At 54.9% G+C, this 14,251-nt stretch overlaps 1 protein-coding gene across 12 annotated transcripts in view; it reads right to left on the bottom strand.

Annotated features, from left to right (window-relative positions):
* CACNA1G (calcium voltage-gated channel subunit alpha1 G) overlaps positions 1–14,251 on the bottom strand; it is a 67,003-nt gene that overhangs the window by 51,040 nt on the left and 1,712 nt on the right. For 8 of the 12 annotated variants that reach the window (XM_033183497.1, XM_033183491.1, XM_033183496.1 and 5 more), the window contains exons 2-8: positions 7,427–7,538; positions 7,106–7,239; positions 6,599–6,696; positions 4,382–4,541; positions 3,564–3,864; positions 3,305–3,397; positions 93–876 (exon numbers count right to left, since the gene is read on the bottom strand). In XM_033183497.1, coding sequence (XP_033039388.1) covers positions 93–876; positions 3,305–3,397; positions 3,564–3,864; positions 4,382–4,541; positions 6,599–6,696; positions 7,106–7,239; positions 7,427–7,538 — 1,682 coding nt within the window. Of the gene's footprint in view, positions 1–92; positions 877–3,304; positions 3,398–3,563; positions 3,865–4,381; positions 4,542–6,598; positions 6,697–7,105; positions 7,240–7,426; positions 7,661–14,251 lie in introns of those variants that run through there. The other 4 variants (XM_033183488.1, XM_033183487.1, XM_033183486.1 and 1 more) reach the window with 1 other exon arrangement.

Here is a 14,251-nt window from a genome sequence, read left to right as displayed (position 1 = left end):
TGGTCCCTCTGACTCCAGACCCCTAGTCCCCTCTGGGACGCCACCTGGTCACCAGACACGGGCACTCACACACCTCCCCCAAGAGCTGTCACCTGTACTCTGTGTCTCCAGCAGCTTGTGCATGGAGCTGTAGGGCCCGGGTGGGATGTTGAGGCTGGTGAGGGTTGCGGGCCCAGAGCTGGCAGCCACCTCTACTAGTGCCTTCTCTTTCAGCGTCTCCGGTGGAGGGCTGGTGTGCACGGTGGGATACACCTTCCCGCTGCCCACAGTCCTGCCGGATGCCTCAGATGGGGACCTGGGAGGGGGTGCCTGGCAGCGGACTGGCTCTAAGTGGCAGTCGGCATGGTAGAAGCTGTGCACAGACTCTGCGCCACCTGGGGGGCCCCCGGAGAGGGCAGGCGTCGAGGGTGGTGGCAGCATGAGCCGGCGGGACCCATTGGCATCCCTGTCCTGGATCTCTGGGCTGGCCCGGGGGACCCTGAGCGTTCCATTGCCCAGGTGGTAGTGGTGGTGATGGTGGTGGTGGTGGTGCACCAGGTGGTGGACGGACAGGCGGCGGTGAGAGCGAGAGCAGCTGCTGCTGGGCTGGGTCTCCTGGCCCCCAAGGGGTGCTGGGCTGCTGAGCAGCCCAGCCCGCACACCTGCTGCCCGAGAGACCCGAGCCAGCCTGCGGGCTGCCTTACGAAGGATGTACACCAGGTACTTGAGCAGCTCCTCATAGCAGCTGCCGGGCTCAGAGAAGCTAGCCAGGGTGCTGGCGTTGGACAGGAATCGCACACGCTGCTCCCGCATCAGCTGGCTTTCCCGCTGCTTGGTCTCTGAGAACTGTGTGGCAATTACCACCAGGCACAGGTTGATCATGAAGAAGGAGCCCACCTGTAGGGGTGGGGACAGGAAGAGGAGACGTCCTGAAGAAAAGTGAATCACAATGCCAGCCACCACGTACAGAGGAATTCCTATGCGCTAGGCGCCACGCTCAGTTATTTTCCAAGCATTATCTCATTTTATTTTTAAGACAGCCTCAGGAGGTGATGCTGTTGTAATCTCCATCAGACAGGTAAGGAAACTGAGGCCCAGAGAGGTCAAAGCATTTGCCCAAGATCACTCAGCTAATTCAGAGCAAGGCTAAGACTGGAACCAAGCTCTATGAAATTCCAAGATGTTGCTATTGAACATGGTGTTATCCTGCAATCTCTCAAATTCCCTGTCCCTAAACATGCACACCTGCAGAGACGCAGCACCCTTCTGCAATTTCCATTAGGAGTAGCAAATGCTGTGGAAATGAATGCAATATTAGGGACACGGGGTTTTCAAATTATATTGAGCCTTGAGATCTTGGCGAAAACATCATTTACAAGACTCCTACTTCTAGCCCCAATTCCAGCTGTGTGACTTTGGGAGAGACCCTTAGCCATGGGACCACGTATCCTCATCTGAAAACAGGGACCATTGGCCTCATCTGTCCCCGTTTTCCCTGTGCCCCCTTCCTCAGATGGAGGAGGGGTTGAACCCTTGACCCTACAGACTAGTCAAGCTGCCACCTGACTTGCTCACACTCCCCCAGTCCCCATATCCATGCCTCAGTTTCCCCAGAACTCTGGAACGACCATGGCTTGGATAACAATCCCGAACGAAGGAAATGAATATTTATGGTGACAAAGCAGATTTTTTTTTTCTAGATCGTGTCCTAGTAATTATGATAATTAGCTTCACTAGTGTGATTCCAGAGAGCTGTTAGGAAAGATTTTTCAGGGGGTGTGTGGGAGGGTGGAAACTAGGCCCCTTAGCTCCCTGTCTGCTTCCTTCCCCCTCTACCAAGCCCAGGAGGGAAAGGGAGTGGGGTGGGGGGGGCCACATGGTGAGAAGACCCCACTTCCCTGAAGCACTGGCCTCGCCCCTTGAGGTGGTGGCCAGGGATGGGAACAGGCCTCCAGCCAGGCTTCGCCCCAAGCCTGCCCACTCTTCCGCACCAGGGGAAGTTGCGCAGGCAGGAGGGGGTGGCCTTGGGGACTTGCTCTTTCTCAGGGCCTACCCTCTGTCTCTCACTCAGCAGGAGCTGCCTCATTTTGTGTTCATCTCTCTCTGGAGCTAGTCCTAGGTCCTGAGTAGATCTTAATCTTTCTTAATCTCTTTCTCTCAATATCTGTCCCTCTGTCTGGCTCTGTCGTTGGCCTCTTGGTGACATGGAAGAAAGGCTGAATGTGGAGTCGTTAGCCTGCGACTGAATTCTCAGCCCCAGCCACTTACTTTCTGTGTGATCTTGGCCCAGTGACCCACCCTCTGGGGTGCCAAGTTCTCATTTAAGAGATGGGGGCCACAATCCCTACCCTGGCACCTCACAGGGGACGACGAGGATTAAACAGGCAGCAGATGTTACAGCATACGTCAGCAGTGATGCCCCACTCTTGGAGATTAATACACAGCATAGGCAAAGCGCCTGGTAGGGTCAGACAAATGAGGAAACATCGGTTTCCTCATCTGTAAAATGGAAAGGATTATGGTGAGGATTAAATGCACCAGCACATTGAAAGTGCTTAGATCAGGGGCTGGTGCATAGTAAGTGCTCAATAAATATTAGCTCAAAGTGGTAGCGATGAAGTTATTAACTATGAATGGTAGTGATTAAAACTATTAAATATTGCTGCTTTTGCCTCCGTCTTCTGCCTTCCTAAAGTCTTGCAATTTCTGAACTGGCAGGAATAAGAGATCAGGCAGCATTTAACACCAATTGATCACTGATCAGAACTTTGGGTGGAATAATTCTTTATTTGCAAGCATTTCAGGATGCTTAGCTTCTCTCCCCTCCCCCAGTAACAAGTTGCCAATTGCACTCTCCTTGTCCTTATGCAAAACAGAACTCTGTGAGCATGCTAAAAAAACCACTGGATTCATTCAAAGGGATGAATTGAATGATATGCGAGTTATGTCTCAATAAAGCTATTAAAAAAAATCAAAACCAGAATCATTCTTTCCCATTCCCAAGTGCCCTCTAGGGGAGGTGATATCATCTCAGGGTGAGAACCATTCATTTTACCCATGAAGAAACAGAGGTCCAGAGCAGTGCTGGGGGCCTCAAGAGGAATGACTTGCCTAAGGTTCCAGTAGCAGTAAGTCCCTCCTTGACCTTGGATTTCCTCCTGACTCCGCATCTGGTGTCCCTCCTACTACATGACAGATACCCTCTGTACAGGACTTGCCCTGAGAGCTGAAAACTTCAGACAGAACAAACTATCCCCTCTCTGGACTGCCCCCACGGGTGTCCCCAGGATCGCCCATCCCCACGGGGATCTGAGGAGTCACTCACGATGATGAGGAGGATGAAGTAGATGAAATTGTAGAAGGAATGAGCATCCATCACAAAGTACATGATGTCGACCCAGCCCTCCAGCGTGATGACCTAGGGGGTGCAGAGGGGCAGGCTGACTATGGGCCCACCAAATCCTCCTCCAGTCTCCTCCAGAGGCCTTAACCCCCACCCCAACCCTGAGAGCGACCACTCCGATCCTGGGCTGTGTCCTGGGGCTGGTGTTCTGGGGAATCTCCCGGGGCCCAGGCTGCCCCACCTGGAAGATGGCGATCCAGGCATAGCCAATGTTGTCAAAGTTGATGGCGCCCTTGAAGGGGTTGTGCTCCCCCGCTGAGCAGTTGGTGTAGTACTGGTTCCAGTTGACACAGGTGGTATTGCTGGAGCTGTTGTAGGCCTCATAGTCCAGACCACAAGGTGGGCCACCGCCCCCCTCCCCACGCAACGTGGGCACGCTTCTACAGGACCGCATGCCGTTCTCGCGTGGCTGGGAGCAGATGAAGGGGCTCTCATCCTCATTCTCTGTCTGGTAATAGCGCTCCAGGTCCACGCTCAGGGGGCTGCAGGATGGGAAGGGGAACAGGGGTGAGGCTGGGGAGTGGGCTCTCCAGGGAGAGGGCCCAGGAAGGGAGAGATGGCATGAGTGCTCGAGGCACACAGGGTGAGCAGGACAGAACCAAGAATGGGGAAGGGACTGGGCAGGGCAGGGATTTGTGGGCACCAGGAGCATGAGGCCTGAGTAGGGAGACTCCAGACTTAGGATGTTGGAAGGTCACATACTAGAATAGTGGTTTTCAAATTTCACTGCACATTGGGATCACTGGAGAGGTTTAAAAAATCTCTGCATCCAAGCTGAGCCCCAGACCAACAAAATCAGAATCTCTGGAGGTGGCACCCAGGCATCAGTACTTTTTAAAACTCCCCAGGTGGTTCCAATGGGTAGCCAAGTTCGAGAATCAGATATGTCTCAGATGTTAGAACAGATATGTCAGTAGCAACCGGAAGCAAGGAACTAGTGGGGGGTGCCCCAGCCCCGCAACCACTCCCAGGTCCTCCCGGACCCTGTCCACCACTCACAGGCTGAAATTCTCAGGTAGGAAGCATCGATTCCGAAGCAGCCCTGCCCACAGCTGGACGCCGACGATGCCAAAGATGAAGAAGACGAAGAAGCAGAGCAGCAGGACGTTGCCCAGCATGGGCAGTGTGTCCAGCAGCAACGTGACGAGGATACGCATGCCTGTGGGGGCAGAAGCCACGCTGGGGACACCAGGCTGGCCGGGCTAGGCTGACTGCCACGGCCCGGCAGCACTCCTGGAGGGGCCCCACCAGGGACTCTGAGGCTGAGACGGCCCGGCTCAAGCTGGAGGGGAGACCAACAGACACCTCTGACTCCCCACATAGCCTCTGCAGCTCCTTACCCCGACCCACTTCCCCTTGTGGCTTGCCCATAGTAACCTGCACAGTACCACCGACAGTGAGCTAGGGAAATTGTGGCCCCTCCTAACTCTCCCAACATCATCACATGTGGATAATGTCACTCCCAATTTACAGATGAGAAGTCTGAAGCTCAGAGAAATGACTTGACTCCCCCAGTATCACACAGCTGCTAAGTGTAGGTGCCGGAACTTGAACCCAGGCTTTGGGCTTCCGAATCCCTCTCCAACACACACCCACACCCGCACACACTCACACGCACACTCCCTACCTACTTCCTTCTCTCAACAGTCACAGTCACTTGACCTTTCTAAGTTATCACCACCAGAGTCATTAGGGAAACTGAGGCAGTGAACTCCAGGAGGAATGACACTGGGCAGGAATCTCATTTTGAGAGCCAGCTCCTAGGCAGGGGCCAAGATGCCCTGTGCGTCACTACGGCTCTGAGCACTGCTGCCCTGAATCTATTCCCTGCATGGTCCAAATTCCCAAATCAGGGCCTGAAGAGACACAATACTGTCTTCTCAGAAGTCCATCAATTTACACCCCCCTCCACAGGGAAAGCCACTGAAACCCCCTCCTCAAAAGGCCTATTAGGGTTACTTCCCTCTCACTGCATTCCAGGTCTAGAACCCAACCGGCCCAAATAGTCTGAACCAGCCCCCAGTCTGCCAAGCCCTCATCAAGCAGACAGATCTCTAAAGGCTGGCTTCACCCCCAAAGTGCCATCTATGGCCACCTGCCCCCTCCAGGGCAAGAGCTGCTAAGCAGCAGCTAATTAACTCTCTTGGTGACTGCAGCGCCCATCCCCGCCCCTGCTAGCCCAGTCTTCTCACTCCCTCCCCCTCCTCCTACCCCATCCCCCTTCAGCTTCTCTGTGCTCCAACTGAGATCAATTCCTCAGGGTTTGTATTAAGGGAATTACACCGGTGGTTAGACAGAGGCTATAAATCTGCCAGCCATCACCTGGGGTGGGAGAGGAGGCAAGGCATGCCCCTCTTCTGGAGGTCCTGTTAACACCAACACACCTCGAGCCCCAGAGGACACATTCAACAGCTCTGCCCTCCCAGGGGCAGCAGCAACATCACACTCCACACACACACACACACACACAGCGCAGGGGGCTGCTACATCAGGTACACAACCAGGCACTGAGCCCCAGAAACATGCATTCCCTGCCAACCACCCCACTCCTAGGACCACAGCAGGGACCATCTGCAGCTTGTGTAGGTTGGGGAGTTGCAAAGGGGCCTGAGCAAACGGAGGGGGCAGGATGTAGGGGAACCAGAGCTGCCAAAGCCTGGCTGGCTCCAGAAACCAATGCAGTTTAATTTAGATAATGGGCCCGGCAGTTGCTGCAACGGGTTGGAAGGTGGTGGGAAGGAGGAAGGGGACAGAGGCGGAGGGTGAGACATGGAGTGGCCTTGTCTTGAGAGAAGTCACGTTCAGCGTGGCCAGCGTGTCTCACCAGCAAGAACCAGATTTTATGAGAGGCTGTTCTGGCTAGAAAAGGCCATTAGCACCTTGCATCCACTCCTTGCCTGTCAGCCGCTCCGGTCCCCACACCTCTATCCTCCCAGGGGGAGTGGTCATCTAGCTGAAGGGCAAGGGTCAGCTGAGATGTTTCTGAGACTCTGACCTAAAGCCAGGCTAAAATGAGGTGGGGTCTTCCCAGGTAACTCCCATAGTGCCACAGTCAGAGTTCCATTTTGTTCCAGCAACCCCGACTCCCCGCTAAGCCCTTCTTTGACAGGGCCTGTGAGGGGTCAGGTGAGGACACAGTGGTAGAGGTGGGGTCTGAGATTTCCACATTTCCTCCTGGGGCTCTCTTCAGGGGCTGAGGGCTGAGGGGTCACTCACTGGGCACCCGGTTAATGGCCCTGAGCGGTCGCAGCACACGGACTGTCCTGACAGCTGAGAAGCTGACGTTCTGCAGGTCCAGCGAGTACTCCAGCATCCTGCAGGGAGGGGCCCAAAGGGAGGCCCTTTGAGTCTGAGGCCACGGTGGGGTCAAAAGAAGTCAATGAGGAATCCTGCTTTAAGGGCAGCAGGATGACCTCTGAGTCCTTTTTCTCCTTCACCAAGGGACCCTGAAGATCCGGCTCTCTGTCTGGGGGGCAAGGCTACCCCCGAGACAAGGACAGACTGTCCATCAGAGAAGGGGGCAGAATTAGGAAGAGGGCCTTGGAATTTAGAATATAGGCTACAGTGCTGGAGGCAGGGCAGCCTCGGATCCTCAGGAGACAGCCCAGGGAGAAAGTGGTGCTGTAACTGGGCTGGAGCCACGAGGTCAAAGGCCCAGAGCCCTGAACCTAGGGAAGGGACCGATCTGATCCATTGCTCTCCCACCCCAGCCCAGGCCCTCACCCTGCAATGACGATGAAAAAGTCAAGCCGGTTCCAAGTGTCTCCCAGGTAACATTTTTTCCCAAAGATGCCCAAGGCCACCATCTTCACCACCATCTCCACGGCGAAGAAGGCAAAGATGAAGTCATCAAAGGCCTGATGTGGGGACAAGAGGTGGCTGAAACTGAGAAGTGGGTGAGGGAATACCCTTTAGTCCCACCCTAGCCCCCACCAGTTGGGTCAGGGCCTCTTGCAGAGGAGTAGGGGATATTAAGATTAGGAGGGGCCAACCCCCCAACACACACACACACACACACACACACACACACACACACACACTCACCTGCAGGATCCGGCAGCGCTGGGAATCACAGGCGATGTCCTCGCACGGCCGGAACATGCCCAGGGTCACGCAGTTGAGAAGGATGACCAACATGCTGATACGCTCAAACCAGGTAGGGGCAGTCAAGGAAACAGCTGGCCAAGGCTGGAGCTGAGGCCAGCTCCCTGCCCTGCCCTAACACCTCCTCTTTGTTTACCTCCTGGCTCCATCTGAGGCTAAGCAGGTGTGGTGCCAGGGACCTGACCTACCCGTCAGACTAGCCCCCAGCCCCAGGCTCTCCATCAGAGAAGGGGAGTCCCACCTTGGTTATCTCACCTCTCTGGACCCAGCTTCCTCATCTGTAAAGGAAGACAAGCCACAAATACCCTGACTATTTGCACAAGTCATTTGGGGAATAAATCGATCATGCCTGTGGAAATGCCAGACACCATGAGTTTGCTGCAGAATCTGAATCCTATTCTCCCTACCTCACAGGGTAGATGTGAGAAGCAAATGAGATACTGTATATGAATGTGTTATACAAACCTAAAGTCGGATTATGCCTGCCTTACAGTTTACCAAGCACTTTCACACAATGCCACAGTTGATGCTCACAACAGCCCTCTGAAGTATCCAGGATAGATCGTTTTCTTCCCCAGAACTCGAGGAAGTTGAGGCCCTGGAATGCCAAAGTCATAAGCTGAAGGTCACCCGAGAAGCCAGGATGAGACGATGGTTTCCAAGCTCCTGATCTATGATAGTTTCCTCTGTACACCACAGCTGCTCAGGCATGCAGAACTGCCTGTCATGACCGCCCTGGCACTCACTAGGTGGAAGGTAGACGTCCACAGCTGCAGTCCCCCTTGCTACAGCACCAGAGCCCGGGGCTCCCTCTTCCACCACCAGCCTCCCAACCTCTCAACACCCTCAAATGACCACTAGGCACATTCACACGTTTAAATATTGAGGACCAATTATGTGTCAGGCACCATGCCGGGCATAGCTCCCAAGCCATGCAGAGTGGACAATGTCTACCCCATCCCCCAAGAGGCCACTGCCACCATCACACCTGCTTGTGGCTTCCAGCCCGGACTAGCCAAAACAGCAAGCGGGAGGGAGGGGTTCTTTCTAAACCCTGGGTCTTTCCACACAGTGGGTTCTACGGAGTGACTCATTTCCAGCCCATCAGCAGAATGTACAAAACGGCCTCCGGACCTTAGAAGGTTCCAGGCACTGGACTCGCAGTTAAATGACCAAGTATCCTATTTTCTTTAAGGAAAATATGAGAAGGGTGGGGAAGAGTAAAGACGCTAGAAAAGATCAGAGAGCAGGAGATTGGGGAAAGGAGACCAGAGACCCCCAGGGGAATGGGGATGGGGGAGATATTGTGGCAGCTCCTGGCATGACCCACCAAGTCAGACTCTGTAGGGCCCAGAGCAGGTGGAATCTTGCTTCTGGAATGAGAAGGCTTTGGCCAGGCATGAAGAGGCCAGCAGGAATGTTCGGGAACCTATGGACCTTCCTCCCAGCTGGTCCCAGCCATAGGCCATCTCTTTTGACTCCCAAGCCACATGCCCTCCCCCACAGCCCATGACTCCCTCAAACCCCTGACAGCCCTCCCCCTTCTCTTCTCCACCACCCAGGCCCCTTTCCCCTAGACTCACATCCCTGCTTGCCACCTGTCTGTGGTACCCTGAGAGTCCTAAGGCACTGCAGTTTCCCTAACCCCCACCTCCTTACAAGAATAAGAGGGTTTTTTTTTTTTAAGAAAAGTTCTAGGTTTTGGGGGGCAAGTAGACGGGAGGGAGGAAATAAAAAGTGCTCTGTTTCCATGAAATTGTTTTTCTGAGTGGAGCCAGAGTGCAGTGGATCTCTCCCCAGAATGGGGGTCAGCCAGGGGTCACCCTGGAAAAAGGGGGACAGGAAGGGAGCCATCATTTGGAAAGGGAAAGACCCCATTACCCTCAAGAACTGGTCTGCTTTCCCCACGCAGGTCCCCTCCTCTCCTCTGCAGGGAAAGGGGGGTCTGGAAGGAGCCCATGTGAGCGAATGTCTCTATGTGGAGGGGCAGATCTCTGAGGAAGAGGGGCTCCCAGGACATCTAACTGGACCCCTCTAATGGCACAGTTCCACCATGTTAGTCATCTATGCACTTGTCAACCTCCCCTGCTGAGCTGGGGCTCCTGACAGGCAAGGGCATTCCAATACATCTTAGATCCCCTACGGAGCTTGCTGTAGTGCCTGGCACGGAGCAGATGATCCATACCTGGGAAGACTGAACGAATGAATGAATGAATCAACCAATCAATCAGTCTCCTTGCCTAGAAGCCAGATGTGTCTCCCCATTCAGGTTTTCCTGCCTTGTTTCCCTTGATAGAGGTGAACTGCTTATAACTGTGGAGGAAGGTACAGAAGTGACCTCCACAGAGGAGCTGCCCCTCTTTCTGTCCCCACCTTACTCAGGCTCAGACTGGAGGCCTCTTACAGGCAGAGTTTGCCCCCCAGATAACCTTATGCTCAGCTCTGGACCATGGCAGCCCCTTCTTAAGGGTCCCTTGGCAATTCAGCCTACTTCCAGGTAACATCCTGCCCACCCTGTACAGCTCTCCTTCCACGACAGGTAAGCATAAACGGACAGGGAAGAGACCAAGGCACATGACCATTTGGGACAATCTGAATAGAGGAATAATTAACCGGGGGAGGGAGGTCTTTCACCCTTCTCAGATAGGGCTCGTTTCCTTGGGAACCTGGCAGTATGTCACTGTGTGATGTTCTTCTGTTGCCATAACGACAGGAGGATGTGTCACCAGGTGGTGTGGCTTTGTTGTCATGGTAATTAAAGAGACCCCTCTCACATGATCTCCCTTTACTGAGGCTGTTATCTTGTCCTTATGCAGGGGAGGAGAATCAGGGAGACCCACAGGTTATCAGGTTGGGGGGAACCATGTGACAGATCCCCATGGTAACCAAGGGAACGGGGGACACTGGTTGCCATAGTGACTATGAGAGACCTGTGCAGTCACATGTCTACTGTTGCTATGGTGACTGTCCGGGCTGGAGTGGATCCCAAAGAGGGGGTAGGAGAGGGGAGGATCTTTCTTCTCCCCACAACCCACCATCAAAAGCAGAGAAAAAGGAAACGGCAGAGAGAGGAACCCCACTTCCATCCCTCCTCCTTTCCTCCCTCGTGGGAGAGAGAACTAGAGCATGTTATCTCCACAAATGAGTCCTCTCTGTGGGGCTTTATCTAGATAGAGCCATTGCTTAGCCTGGCAGCCACAAGGGTGAGCAAAGCAGGGAGAGGAGGGGGGTGGCCGGGACACCTCTAGGGGCACGGGGACTCTGGGCATGAGCTGAAAGGGAAGCAGGCCCTCCAGCTGCCCCATTCCCACCCAGGAGACTGGAAATGTGAGACTAAGGAATATTGAGGAGAAAATGGGCCTGGACCCAGGAGTCCTGGCATTCTCGTAAGTGAGGAGGTAGCGGGGTAGGTCTTTGCCTCACCCATCCCACAGAGAGGCTGGTGTCTATCGGATTGGGCAACCCCTAAGGGTAACAGGGGATGTAGGGGCTCCGCCCTGCTCCAAAGCTCAAAGGGGGATTCCCCCAGCAGAACTCCCCATTCCTACAAGCCCATTTCCCTGTGGATCCCCCCCACCACGCTTCAGTGTGTGGGTGTAGGGGGAGAGAGGCTTCCAGCTGAACTGAAAACTGAAGCTCACAGAAAGGCAGCCGGCTCCACCCAGAGACAGAGACATGAGACACAGAGACACAAGAGAGGCAGCCCGCTGGAATCTTTGGGAGGGGAAATAGGCCAGAAATCTGATTCAAACGTCTGTGACTCTGTGTGTGTGTGTGTGTCTGTGTGTGTGTGTGTGTGCGCGCGCGCGTGCGCATGTCTGCGTGTGAGCAGTTGTGTCTGTCGCCATCCTGGCTGAGGCAGGCAGGGCGGGGTGAGTGCTGGGCGGGAGCAGGCGAGGGTGAGGGGGGGCTGCGTGGTGGGGGTAATCCCAGGAATGGTTCCAACTGGCACTACGGGTGATGGGGAGTCCCCCAACAGAGCGGTGGAGCGGAGCGGGTGGGAATGAGTGTGTGTGTGACCCAGAAAGAAAGCGGGCCTGGGGCAGAAAGCATGCCAAGGGGTGATTTGGCCCCCTTCAATCCCATTCAATTCTCCAGCCCCAGCCCTTCTCCCCAGAATCTCCTCTGGCGAGCTCAGGGTTTGGAAATTAAATTGGAGGAAGGAATTGATGAAGAGACAGAAAGAACACTCCCCCCACCATTTCCTCTGAGGACAGAAATGGAGAATTCTCCCTAGGTGAGAGAAATAGGCAGACTGGGGGCACTGGGACAGTGTGGCAAGGAAGGCTCCAGAAACTCCTGTTCCCCTACCCCTCTAGAGGGACACACTCAGACACACAGAGTGACGCACAGTCACTACTCACACTCACTTCTGGAAGCCATTAGGGCTCCTGCCGTTCAGGCCTCCCCCCCTCCTCCCCCAACTCCTGGCAGGCTCCCCTCTCCCCCTCTGGCCCCCCTCCCACTCCCCCTCTCTCGGCATCCCAAATGCCAGCCTGTGATTTCCAAATGAGAAAAAGCTGTGCTGGGCTCTGAGCTTGGAGAAACTCCTACACAAACTTCCAGATGTGACACAACAGCCAGAGAGGGAATGCGGAGGAACTCCTCCCCGAGAGGGGAGCGCACTCCCTCACACTCACAGGAACACATATTGGAAAGGCCAGCGTGCTCCCCTCCGACCTGAGGCAGGGGTGACTGTCTGCCAGTACCCCTGCTCTTCACACCAAAGCTTGCACTTCTGTGCCTTTTGCTGTCCTCCCTTCCCAACACACACACACACACAGACACAGACACACACACACACACACACACACACACACACACACTTCCTACCTGGGTCTAGATCTCTCCTCTCTAGGAAACCTGGTCTCTTAAAAAGGAGAGGCCAAGAAGTAGAATGTGCCAAGAAAAGCCTAACTAGCTTCAGTTAGTTGGGGGGTGGAGGGGAGTGTCCTTATGTCTCTCAGGCTCAGAGGTGTAGATGAACCCTCCTGAAGCCTGGGGGGAGTCACAGATACCACAGAGAGAAAGAGGGAGGCCTAGGAGGCAGTTCAAAGCCCCTCTGGCAGCAAAAATACAGGTTTCTCTTGGTACTTGGGTAGGATGGCAGTGGTGAGGGGCAAAGCTTAGACAGTCCCCTGCCAAAAAATTGTTCTCAACCCATCCTCAGCCAATCCACGCTTCTTCAGACCTAGTAATGCTGATGCCCCACACCCCAGACTACCACTCCCCTGGGGGAAGCTGCTCCCCAACTCCCAAGGTGAGTGCTGTCCTCCTACCTCTCTTCTCCCATGCCAGGCCTCAACGCTTGCCCCTGTCCAGACCCCTCAGTGAAGGAGTCTGCCTCCAGACCCTCCACTAGCACCTGGGGATAGGGCAGGCGAGAAGAGATGCTAGCCTAGAGGTCTGTTTTCCGGGAGAGGGGAGAGAAGAGCGTTCTCTACCTCCCCTGGGACCCTTGAGAAGGAGGACATAGAGGTTGATGCTTTTTCCCATTCGTGGAAGGGGTAAATGGTTAGGGGCAGAGAGGAGAGTTGCTCAGAACCCATCCTTTCCAGCCATATCAGTTTTCCATCTCCATCCCTGCCTTGGAGAAAGGGGCCTGGGGGTGGGGGCTCAAACCTCAATATTGTGCCTCTTCAGCAGGAACACAAACCTCTAAGGCCTGCACCTCTCTTTCTGCAGCTCAGAGAGAAAGGAAGAAGGGGCAGGGGATGAGGAGAGGGTGTGATGAGAGGAGCTTCCCAAAGACCCACAAGGTGTAGAGGATGGGGGTGGGGGGGCCATAAGCTCATCCCTGCTTTGCGCACTAGAGGCAGCAGAGCTGCAGAGAGTGAGGGCGGCACCAACCTTCCCACCCCCCCTTCCTCAAAGCAGAGTCCCGGCTAGGCTCACATGGGTTACAAAGGAGACCTGGGGTCTCCCACCCTGGGTCTATAAGAACCTCTGAGCTGGAAGGAAGGAGCCCAGAGAAGCTGTCCAGACCTGGGACTGCAGCAACACCTCCCCTCCACCTTTCCTTCCCCCGGTGGCAGGACCCACCAGGGAGCCTGGGGCCAGGCGTCTATCAAGTGGTGCTTTGTGCTAGGGGCTGACCAGGCTGGGGTCTCCCCTACCACTCCAGCCTGGGCAGACAGGGGGCAGTGCTAAATCCATCTCTCTGGAACGTGGGGCTTGCATTCCCCAAACCTATCTGCAGAGTCTACACTGGGGTGGTAGACCCGAGTCCTCCTTAGTGAACACACTCACTGTATTACGGTCCCCCTAATATTTTCTCAGGCCTGCAGTCCCCCATACCTGGTCTGCAGGAGCACTCTTTATTTGTGAGAGGAGAGGAGTAACCTGGACCAGCTTAATCCCATCCCCCACTTGCTAAAAAAGCTCTTGCCACAGTCTTTCCCTCCACAAGAAAAATCCAGCACAAAACTCCCCCAACCCAACCTTAAGCATCCTGCATCGAATGGAGATCGGGTAGAAGGAGGCACTCGCGGCACTGGGCTCTAGCGGAAAGGGGTTCCACTCCCAGCTCTGGGGGCAGACAGATCCCCTCCACCACATCTTGTTCTCATTCTGCGCCCCTGACATCAGCCACCGCCGGAATCTCCTTGTTGTGCCTCCAACCCGCGAGGTGGGGGGTGAGGTGGGCCAGGACCTGGTCCCCGCCCCCCCCCAACATCTCCCTCTGTGTCAGTAAAAACCTCAGCCTCAAGGACCAGGTTGGGGGATCAGACCCTAGAATCCGCCGTAAACTTTGGGGCGGGGGAA

This window comes from Trachypithecus francoisi, unplaced genomic scaffold, assembly GCF_009764315.1.
Source record: "Trachypithecus francoisi isolate TF-2019V2 unplaced genomic scaffold, Tfra_2.0 Lachesis_group20, whole genome shotgun sequence".
Classification (NCBI taxonomy): Eukaryota; Metazoa; Chordata; class Mammalia; order Primates; family Cercopithecidae; genus Trachypithecus; species Trachypithecus francoisi.
The sequence above is the reverse complement of the archived record's forward strand: the minus strand, read 5'-3'. Positions and strand labels throughout refer to the sequence as shown.